The sequence below is a fragment of the Rhinopithecus roxellana genome, chromosome 2, assembly GCF_007565055.1.
Source record: "Rhinopithecus roxellana isolate Shanxi Qingling chromosome 2, ASM756505v1, whole genome shotgun sequence".
In the NCBI taxonomy this organism is placed as follows: domain Eukaryota; kingdom Metazoa; phylum Chordata; class Mammalia; order Primates; family Cercopithecidae; genus Rhinopithecus; species Rhinopithecus roxellana.
The window spans coordinates 119,210,339-119,222,663 of NC_044550.1; the positions used below are offsets into that span (position 1 = coordinate 119,210,339).

General features: G+C 37.2%; 1 protein-coding gene across 2 annotated transcripts in view; it reads left to right on the forward strand.

Moving 5' to 3' along the window:
• GLRA3 (glycine receptor alpha 3) overlaps nt 1-12,325 on the forward strand; it is a 176,094-nt gene that overhangs the window by 38,310 nt on the left and 125,459 nt on the right. For both annotated transcript variants that reach the window (XM_030919270.1, XM_030919278.1), the window contains exon 2: nt 8,606-8,733. In XM_030919270.1, the coding sequence (XP_030775130.1) occupies nt 8,606-8,733 (128 nt within the window). The remainder of the gene's footprint in view (nt 1-8,605; nt 8,734-12,325) is intronic.

Sequence of the window (12,325 nt, forward strand, 5' to 3'; positions counted from 1 at the left end):
GCGGAGCAAGATGGCCGAATAGGAACAGCTCCAGTCTCCAACTCCCAGCGCGAGCGACACAGAAGACCGGTGATTTCTGCATTTTCAACTGAGGTACTGGGGACATCTCACTAGGGAGTGCTGGACAATCGGTGCTGGTCAGCTGCTGCAGCCTGACCAGCGAGAGCTGAAGCAGGGCGAGGCATCGCCTCACCTGGGAAGCGCAAGGGGGAAGGAAATCCCTTTTCCTAGCCAGGGGAACTGAGACACACAACACCTGGAAAATCGGGTAACTCCCACCCCAATACCATGCTTTAAGCAACGGGCACACCAGAAGAATATATCCCTCACCTGGCCGGGAGGGTCCCACGCCCACGGAGCCTCCCTCATTGTTAACACAGCAGTCTGCAGCGATCTAACCGCAAGGCAGCAGCGAGGCTGGGGGAGGGGCGCCCGCCATTGCTGAGGCTTAAGTAGGTAAACAAGGCTGCTGGGAAGCTCGAACTGGGTGGAGCTCACAGCAGCTCAAGGAAACCTGCCTGTCTCTATAGACTCCACCTCTGGGGGCAGGGCTCAGCTAAAAAACAACAGGGGAAACAGCAGAGGCCTGAGCAGACGCGAACGACTCTGTCTGACAGCTTTGAAGAGAGCAGTGGATCTCCCAACACGGAGGTTGAGATCTGAGAACGGACAGACTGCCTGCTCAAGTGGGTCACTGACCACTGAATAGCCTAACTGGGAGACATCCCCCACTAGGGGCAGTCTGACACCCCACACCTCACAGGGTGGAGTACACCCCTGAGAGGAAGCTTCCAAAGTAAGAATCAGACAGGTACACTCGCTGTTCAGCAATATTCTATCTTCTGCAACCTCTGCTGCTGATACCCAGGCAAACAGGGTCTGGAGTGGACCTCAAGCAATCTCCAACAGACCTATAGCTGAGGGTCCTGACTGTCAGAAGGAAAACTATCAAACAGGAAGGACACCTATACCAAATTCCCATCAGTACGTCACCATCATCAAAGATCAGAGACAGATAAAACCACAAAGATGGGGAAAAAGCAGGGCAGAAAAGCTGGAAATTCAAAAAATAAGAGCACATCTCCCGCTGCAAAGGAGCGCAGCCCATCACCAACAATGGATCGAAGCTGGTCAGAGAATGACTTTGACGAGATGAGAGAAGAAGGCTTCAGTCCATCAAACTTCTCAGAGCTAAAGGAGGAATTACATACCCAGAGCAAAGAAACTAAAAATCTTGAAAAAAGAGTGGAAGAATTGACAGCTAGACTAATTAATGCAGAGAAGATCATAAACGAAATGACAGAGATGAAAACCATGACACAAGAAATATGTGACTAATCCACAAGCTTCAGTAACCGACTCGATCAACTGGAAGAAAGAGTATCAGCGATTGAGGATCAAATGAATGAAATGAAGCAAGAAGAGAAACCAAAAGAAAAAAGAAGAAAAAGAAATGAACAAAGCCTGCAAGAAGTATGGGATTATGTAAAAAGACCAAATCTATGTCTGATTGGGGTGCCTGAAAGTGAGGGGGAAAATGGAACCAAGTTGGAAAACACTCTTCAGGATATCATCCAGGAGAACTTCCCCAACCTAGTAGGGCAGGCCAACATTCAAATTCAGGAAATACAGAGAACACCACAAAGATACTCCTCGAGAAGAGCAACTCCAAGACACATAATTGCCAGATTCACCAAAGTTGAAATGAAGGAAAAAATCTTAAGGGCAGCCAGAGAGAAAGGTCGGGTTACCCACAAAGGGAAGCCCATCAGACTAACAGCAGATCTCTCAGCAGAAACTCTACAAGCCAGAAGAGAGTGGGGGCCAATATTCAACGTTCTTAAAGAAAAGAATTTTCAACCCAGAATTTCATATCCAGCCAAACTAAGTTTCATAAGTGAAGGAGAAATAAAATCCTTTACAGATAAGCAAATGCTTAGAGATTTTGTCACCACCAGGCCTGCCTTACAAGAGACCCTGAAGGAAGCCCTAAACATGGAAAGGAACAACCGGTACCAGCCATTGAAAAAACATGCCAAAATGTAAAGACCATCGAGGCTAGGAAGAAACTGCATCAACTAATGAACAAAATAACCAGTTAATATCATAATGGCAGGATCAAGTTCACACATAACAATATTAACCTAAAATGTTAATGGACTAAATGCTCCAATTAAAAGACACAGACTGGCAAACCGGATAAAGAGTCAAGACCCATCAGTCTGCTGTATTCAGGAGACACATCTCACATGCAGAGACATAAATAGGCTCAAAATAAAGGGATGGAGGAAGATCTACCAAGCAAATGGAGAACAAAAAAAAGCAGGGGTTGCAATCCTAGTCTCTGATAAAACAGACTTTAAACCATCAAAGATCAAAAGAGACAAAGAAGGCCATTATATAATGGTAAAGGGATCAATTCAACAGGAAGAGTTAACTATCCTAAATATATATGCACCCAATACAGGAGCACCCAGATTCATAAAGCAAGTCCTTAGAGACTTACAAAGAGACTTAGACTCCCATACAATAATAATGGGAGACTTCAACACTCCACTGTCAACATTAGACAGATCAATGAGACAGAAAGTTAACAAGGATATCCAGGAATTGAACTCATCTCTGCACCAAGCGGACCTAATAGACATCTATAGAACTCTCCACCCCAAATCAACAGAATATACATTCTTCTCAGCACCACATCACACTTATTCCAAAATTGACCACATAATTGGAAGTAAAGCACTCCTCAGCAAATGTAAAAGAACAGAAATTATAACAAACTCTCTCTCAGACCACAGTGCAATCAAACTGGAACTCAGGACTAAGAAACTCAATCAAAACCGCTCAACTACATGGAAACTGAACAACCTGCTCCTGAATGACTACTGGGTACATAACGAAATGAAGGCAGAAATAAAGATGTTCTTTGAAACCAATGAGAACAAAGATACAACATACCAGAATCTCTAGGACACATTTAAAGCAGTGTGTAGAGGGAAATTTATAGCACTAAATGCCCACAAGAGAAAGCAGGAAAGATCTAAAATTGACACTCTAACATCACAATTAAAAGAACTAGAGAGGCAAGAGCAAACACATTCAAAAGCTAGCAGAACGCAAGAAATGACTAAGATCAGAGCAGAACTGAAGGAGATAGAGACACAAAAAAACCCTCCAAAAAATCAATGAATCCAGGAGTTGGTTTTTTGAAAAGATCAACAAAATTGACAGACCGCTAGCAAGACTAATAAAGAAGAAAAGAGAGAGGAATCAAATAGATGCAATAAAAAATGATAAAGGGGATATCACCACCGACCCCACAGAAATACAAACTACCATCAGAGAATACTATAAACACCTCTACGCAAATCAACTAGAAAATCTAGAAGAAATGGATAATTTCCTGGACACTTACACTCTCCCAAGACTAAACCAGGAAGAAGTTGAATCCCTGAATAGACCAATAGCAGGCTCTGAAATTGAGGCAACAATTAATAGCCTACCCACCAAAAAAAGTCCAGGACCAGATGGATTCACAGCTGAATTCTACCAGAGGTACAAGGAGGAGCTGGTACCATTCCTTCTGAAACTATTCCAATCAATAGAAAAAGAGGGAATCCTCCCGAACTCATTTTATGAGGCCAACATCATCCTGATACCAAAGCCTGGCAGAGACACAACAAAAAAAGAGAATTTTAGACCAATATCCCTGATGAACATCGATGCAAAAATCCTCAATAAAATACTGGCAAACCGGATTCAGCAGCACATCAAAAAGCTTATCCACCATGATCAAGTGGGCTTCATCCCTGGGATGCAAGGCTGGTTCAACATTCGCAAATCAATAAACATAATCCAGCATATAAACAGAACCAAAGTCAAGAACCACATGATTATCTCAATAGATGCAGAAAAGGCTTTTGACAAAATTCAACAGCCCTTCATGCTAAAAATGCTCAATAGATTCGGTATTGATGGAACGTACCTCAAAATAATAAGAGCTATTTATGACAAACCCACAGCTAATATCATACTGAATGGGCAAAAACTGGAAAAATTCCCTTTGAAAACTGGTACAAGACAGGGATGCCCTCTCTCACCACTCCTATTCAACATAGTGTTGGAAGTTCTGGCTAGGGCAATCAGGCAAGAGAAAGAAATCAAGGGTATTCAGTTAGGAAAAGAAGAAGTCAAATTGTCCCTGTTTGCAGATGACATAATTGTATATTTAGAAAACCCCATCGTCTCAGCCCAAAATCTCCTTAAGCTGATAAGCAACTTCAGCAAAGTCTCAGAATACAAAATTAATGTGCAAAAATCACAAGCATTCTTATACACCAGTAACAGACAAGCAGAGAGCCAAATCAGGAATGAACTTCCATTCACAATTGCTTCAAAGAGAATAAAATACCTAGGAATCCAGCTTACAAGAGATGTAAAGGACCTCTTCAAGGAGAACTACAAACCACTGCTCAGTGAAATCAAAGAGGACACAAACAAATGGAAGAACATACCATGCTCATGGATAGGAAGAATCAATATCGTGAAAATGGCCATACTGCCCAAGGTTATTTATAGATTCAATGCCATCCCCATCAAGCTACCAATGAGTTTCTTCACAGAATTGGAAAAAAACTGCTTTAAAGTTCATATGGAACCAAAAAAGAGCCCACATTGCCAAGACAATCCTAAGTCAAAAGGACAAAGCTGGAGGCGTCACGCTACCTGACTTCAAACTATACTACAAGGCTACAGTAACCAAAACAGCATGGTACTGGTACCAAAACAGAGCTATAGACCAATGGAACAGAACAGAGTCCTCAGAAATAATACCATACATCTGCAGCCATCTGATCTTTGACAAACCTGAGAGAAACAAGAAATGGGGAAAGGATTCCCTATTTAATAAATGGTGTTGGGAAAATTGGCTAGCCATAAGTAGAAAGCTGAAACTGGATCCTTTCCTTACTCCTTATACGAAGATTAATTCAAGATGGATTAGAGACTTAAATGTTAGACCTAATACCATAAAAACCCTAGAAGAAAATCTAGGTAGTACCATTCAGGACATAGGAATGGGCAAGGACCTCATGTCTAAAACACCAAAAACAACGGCAGCAAAAGCCAAAATTGACAAATGGGATCTAATTAAACTAAAGAGCTTCTGCACAGCAAAAGAAACTACCATCAGAGTGAACAGGCAACCTACAGAATGGGAGAAAATTTTTGCAATCTACTCATCTGACAAAGGGCTAATATCCAGAATTTACAAAGAGCTCAAACAAATATACAAGAAAAAAACAAACAACCCCATCAAAAAGTGGGCAAAGGATATGAACAGACATGTCTCAAAAGAAGACATTCATACAGCCAACAGACACATGAAAAAATGCTCATCATCACTCGCCATCAGAGAAATGCAAATCAAAACCACAATGAGATACCATCTCACACCAGTTAGAATGGCAATCATTAAAAAATCAGGAAACAACAGTTGTTGGAGAGGATGTGGAGAAATAGGAACACTTTTACACTGTTGGTGGGACTGTAAACTAGTTCAACCATTATGGAAAACAGTATGGCAATTCCTCAAGGATCTAGAACTAGATGTACCATATGACCCAGCCATCCCACTACTGGGTATATCCCCATAGGATTATAAATTATTCTACTACAAAGACACATGCACATGTATGTTTATTGCAGCACTATTCACAATAGCAAAGACTTGGAATCAACCCAAATGTCCATCTGTGACAGACTGGATTAAGAAAATGTGGCACATATATACCATGGAATACTATGCAGCCATAAAAAAGGATGAGTTTGCGTCCTTTGTAGGGACATGGATGCAGCTGGAAACCATCATTCTTAGCAAACTATCACAAGAAGAGAAAACCAAACACCGCATGTTCTCACTCATAGGTGGGAACTGAACAATGAGATCACTTGGACTCGGGACATCACACACTGCGGCCTATCATGGGGAGGGGGGAGGAGGGAGGGATTGCTTTGGGGAGTTATACATGATATAAATGATGAATTGATGGGTGCTGACGAGTTGATGGGTGCAGCACACCAACATGGCACAAATATACATATGTAACAAACCTGCACGTTATGCACATGTACCCTAGAACTTAAAGTATAAAAAAAAAAAAAAAAGAAAAAAAAAGAAAGGAAGAAAAGAAAAGAAAATTACCAGAGATTTTTTTTTTTTTTTTAATATTAGGCACAGACATCTTGTATCTAAATAAACTTCACTATCTTTTTTTTGAAAAATAAATAAATAAATAAATAAATAAATAAATAAATAAATAAATGTAATCCATTTAACCTCAAAAAATAAATAAATAAATAAATAAAGAGAGAGATTATAAAAAAAGAACCAAAGAGTAATTCTGGGGTTGAAAAGCAGCCTGACAGAAATGAAAAATTCACTAGAAGTTTGGTATTAGTTTCCTATGGCAACTGTAACAAATTACCACAAAGAACAGAAATCTATTCTCTAACAGTTCTGCAGGCCAGAAGTCTGGAATCAGTTGACTGAGTCAAAATCAAGGTGTGAGTAAGTCCATGCTACCTCCAGAAACTCTGGGGAAGAATCCATTCCTTTTATCTTCCAACTTCTGGTGGCTGCCAGTATTCCTTCGCTGTGGCCATGTCACCCCAATTCCTGTCTCCATGGTCACATTGCCTTCCTTCTTCTGTCTCTCATCAGATATAATTCTCCTCCTTCTTATAAGGATGAATATCCTTATATGTTGTTGCATATAGAACTGCCCATGATAATCTAGGATAATCTTCCCACACTCAATGTGAAGGATTGTGATTCAGTATACACAGTCATCTAGTATTTTTAAAAGAGAAGGAGGCAGAGTATTACTGGTTCAGATCAAGGTAAATTGGTATATTTGTTGGTAGGAGGATGTAGAAGTTTATTTTCTGATAATTGAAAGGAGAGATTTTCCAAGGGAAATAAAGAGAATGGTTTAGAAGCAGCAGCATGTAGCTACAAAAGCTCCAACGATGCTTTTCCACACTATTCTTGAACCATGGAATATAAACAAATGCTTCTTGATAGGACAGGAAAAACTTACTTAAAATTAGATGGTAGAAGAGAGCTCTAGAGTCATTGAGAAGATAGATTTTTTTAAAAAAAATAACTTTATTATTATAATGTTTTTTATTAGAATAAACTTCCCAGTGACCACAATGACAGTTTGGTTGAGCAATAATAATCAGAGATAAAGGATCACAAAGTCATATAGAGCCAACAGAATAGGGAGAAAAACACTTCCATTCTGGAAGAAAGCAAGAATGACAGATTGAGAATCACTGGGAAAAGTGACTCAGAGTGCCCAGAACAGGACAGAACCTCTAGAACAGGGCAACAGCTAATAGACACTGTTACTTGTGATTCTGTGCTTACAGAAATCTCAATCTCATATTATCACCGAGATTGATGAGATTTTAAAACTGTGCCCATGAATCACTGCATATATCCCTGTGGTAGACAGCTTAATGATGATGACTCATTTTTTTTCCCAATTTTACTTCACACTAAAATTCTGGCAGGAAAAATCTAAGGAATTTAATAATTGATCTTGTTATGACCATACGGTGACCCAAATGGTTTGAGATTTGGCAATGTCCTGAGTTGAATGACAGAGCTGGGAGCAAGTGATGATTGATGATCTTCAAGAAGTGACAACAGCTTGAACACATCAGTTCCAGAAAGTCAGTTTCACATTCCTGAGCAAAACTCTGTGGATAAAAAGAACCATTTGATCTTAACAAGCAGGCCCAACTTCTGTTGGAGAAGCCTATGTAAGTGAAGACCTGGACAGGAGAAGTAGCTTACACTATGGGTTTCTGGGACAAGTAGTTGGACACAAAGGAAAAAATTTGGATGAAAAGAATATAGGAACACATTAGCTTTCCTGGACACAGGTTCTAATATAATATCCAGGTACACACGGTACATTTATGGTAATTTCTCAGTCATGACACACAAATTTTAGATCTGAACAGAAGGTATTGTAGATTAATGACATGTAGGTGAAAGTAGAGTGAATTTAACTTGGTGTGTTACCAATTCAGGAAACACTCTAATTGAAGAAAAAAATATAATTGTTTAACTTATTCGAAGAAGTTTTTTACTGCTAAGAAAAATTCACAAAGCCTGAAAGGTGATGTTTTCCCTCAATAAAAGCAATAAGATTGTAGTTCACAGTTGAATTTTCATATTTTCTTACACCTAAAACAATAAGGATACATTTGGTTAAAAATTGCTGTCAGATATCAGACTTTTGTAAATACAGATTTGAAAGCTTAATATTTTGGAAGCGGCCTTTATTTTCAGGTTTAATACAAAAGAATGCCACCTCTGACAACTGGACTGAATAGATATGAAACCTTACAAGTATTGACTATAAATCTATAAATGTCTATCTTATTATAATCTTCACTGTATGATATCTAAAGTCTTATGTTTTGTTGCCAAACATATTTAGCTTAGCATTGCTATTTTGTATTTGTAGGCAACAATGATTAGAAATGCTCATTTTTGTAAAGTCTATATTTTTGTTCTTATTTGTAGTTTGGTTGCCACAAAGGAAACAGATAGTGCAAGATCTCGAAGTGCTCCAATGTCACCTTCTGATTTCCTGGATAAACTAATGGGGAGGACATCAGGATATGATGCAAGAATCAGACCCAATTTTAAAGGTAATTGTTCTGTTTGCTACTTTATATGTGTGTTTTAAATATGCTTCAACAAGGTACAATTTTAAATTGATTCCACAAGAAATTCTAACGCTTATTTTCAACAATCTTCCAAATACTGCATTAGTCACAGATGTGTCTTGAAAAAGAAATCCATTCCCATGTTCTCAATTATCATAATTTGCCTTCTTTGACCTAGCTATGTTTTTCTTTTTCCCCCTTCACTAACTGTTACAATACTTCTTGTCTCGACCAATGATTTTAGGAATATACATGTATGTACGTATCTTTTACTTAATTATTCTATCAGTTTTCTAACTAACTGTAATGAAATCTACTTTAATTGCTAGTGATGCACTTTCCCATTTTTTAAAACTGCCACTGTAGTACTCTCTATATTGTGAGGAATCTAACCGTTGTTGAATTCACCTATTGGGAAATAGGCTGGATTGCTAACTGACAGCCTTTGAAATATATAAGACATTATTCCACCTACCAAATGCTTTACCGGAATTTCTAGGAAAGAATGTGATTGTCCATTATTGAAGACTACCACTTTTTATTCTTCTGTTTAATATAGTTGTAACTAACATGTTTATATAAGGATATGTAACTTATCCAGAACCACAATATATCCTGCAATTTCACTTTAATGGTAAAATATTAGAAAGTTGCTTCCAGACCCCAACTTATTTAACATGTCTTTGAATATTACTTTACCCAGTAAAGAAAATAAACAAAGTTAAAGAACATACACTTTTTTCAAGGGATTCAGTTAAGCTATTTCATTGCTAAAGTTTTAAAAAGCGTTGTCTATAATGACCATTTTTCTTTGAATTTGTCCTTATGGAAGAAAAAAAGAATTGCTTAGCAGTGGGTGAAATAATTAACTAGAATGGAGTAAAAAATATCAAGGTTGGGTAGCAGTAGCAAAAGAAGTAAAACTCACTGATAATGTCTGAGTAGAAAATTATGAATGGATTCAATTTTAGAATGAATTTAATATTTAAATTGTGGATCACACTTCTTGATATGTTTTTAAGCTTTTCAACCATAAATATTTTTAACTTCAGGAGGAAAACACGGAGTACAAGCTGTGCAAAAATAGTACAGCTTATAGGGGTACAATATACAAATGAAAATGAGAAACAAAAATAGTAAAGCTTACGGGGTACAATATACAAATAAAAATGAGAAATTTCAGTATTTTAATGATCTTTTCCAAATTGAGGGAAAGCAGTATTCCTGTGAATCCGCTGAGAACTAATTAGTAATTGATCTTGAAAAATATGAAGTTGTCATTTAAATAAACCACAAGAAGCATAATCGGGAATTAGCGGATTCATTATGGTGAGTCCATATTCAGTGATTCAGAAGTATTGCTTTCTTTTCACTGAAAATTAAAGAAGAAAATGTATTCTATTTTTAAACGTCTGTGAATATTTAAAAATCATGTAAACAGTCTCAGCAGATATTTTAATAAAACTGCAGATAAGTTACTAACCACACAAGAGTGGCCTCAGAGCTTTTGCTATTCTATTGGAAAGTTTAGTGTTGGTTTATTATTTTAACAGTTTAAAAGACAATAGAAACATTAAACTATTTTAAAATGTGATTATTACTATTTATACATAAGCTCAGGAAAGGACCCTAAGGATTTGGTGTTGCTTAAAACAAATACTGATTCTTTTCTAAATAAAAATGTATTCCTAAAAATAAGCTGATCACCAAGCCAGATCAGAGGTGATTAGGTTTTGGGGGAGACTAAAATTCATGCTTATACCCCAGTGTCACTAAATGAAGAAAAAGAAAAAGAAAAACAGAGATTTTCTCTCATTGTTTTTCAAAATATATTGTGCTCTAAACATTAGGGAAAAAATGCAGGCTGCATTGAATAACCAAAAATAATATTATCAATTATACAAAAATAATAGTTTAATAGGTTAGTTTTTGGTTAACACTTTTTGCTTTTTCATCTTTTGCAAGGGTCAAACATTATTGACTTTAGCAACCATACTTATAACTCCACTTCCTAATTAAGCATATTCAACTCTGTTTCATTTCATTGGATAAAATAACATCATAATCTTTTGACCATCATTTCATTGCCCAATATTGGAATATAAATAAAATAGTCTTTACATGCCATTTCTTCCTTATGGCTAACAGGAGAATATGTAGGTGCTAACAAACTGAATCCAATACCTAACAGAAGATATTTACACAAAAGGAGGTGAGAAGGATCAGCCCTTGTGTCATCATGTACCAGGGGTCCACCTCACCTCAGGCAAAAATAAACTCATCAAACACAGAAGTAGAAAATGAAGAACCTGTTCTCCTGACAATATTTCAATCATTTTTTTTCTCTGTGGTAGCTCACATGACTAAAAATACAATCCCTTGCCATGCTGATTTTGTACCTTTCCCCACATCAATGTTTTTGGAAGAAATCTAGTTAGCTCATCAAATGAACTAATTTAAAATTGGTGTTATGTATGCTTTCCCATTCAATTGTCAAAGACAATGAATTAATAGTAAGCGAGTTTAGAGACATGAATATTAGTAGTATTATATTGTATTAAAGTTTTTAAATAAGCATGATTATCTAAAAGAGTTTTAAAAGAGGAATGGGGGCTCATGCCTCTAATCCCAGTGTTTTGGGAGGCTGAGGCGGGAGGATTGATTGAGGCTAGGAGTTTGAGACCAGTTCTGAGACACCCATCTCGCCAAAAAAACAAAAACAAAAACAAACAAACAAACAAAAACTAGTCAGACATAGTGGCACACACCGTTAGTCCCGGCTTCTTGGGAGGCTGAGGCAGGAGGATTGCTTGAGCCCAGTTGTTTGAGGTTACAGTGAGCTATGGTTGTGCCACTGCACTCCAGCATGGGTGACAGAGCAAGACTCTATCTCCAAAAAAACAAGAAGGATGGGAATTGTAATATATGTAAAAATATATTACAATAACCAAAATTATTTGATCCTCACTTCTTCTTAAACACAGAGAAACATAACGTACCTAGATAAGTGATCAGTTGATAGAAAAGTGCTTATAAAATATGAAAGCATTGGAAAATACCTATATGTTTACCCTCTCTAGAATTCATAAGTTTTGTAAAAGGCAAACATAAAATTTCACTATGGACATTATCAGACAATTAACAGAAAAGAAATGGAAATGTTTAATCTCATTAGCAAAAGCAAAGTGCATAACAATAATATGGCATTTTTACCTTTCAAAGATTTAAAAATGAGAAATGTTCCAGTATTATATAACCGAAATTATAAACACCAAAATTATGGTGTTTGTTTCTATTGTTCGGTCACTTCTCTTTAAAAAGTACACTTTAAAAAAATCTCACCTCTTGAAGACTATGTAGTTTAATGGTATTAAAACGTACCACAGAAAAGTATAAATACATAATTCTCTTAAAGCACTTTAAATTGGTGTTGACCATGGATAAGACAGCCTCTTTCATTGAACATTATTTAAATCAATACTGAAATAAGCTAAAATAATTAGGTGCTTAACTCATTAACATTATCTTTCCTTTTCACTGATTAATCTGTTCTCTTCCCCTCCAGAGTAGTATT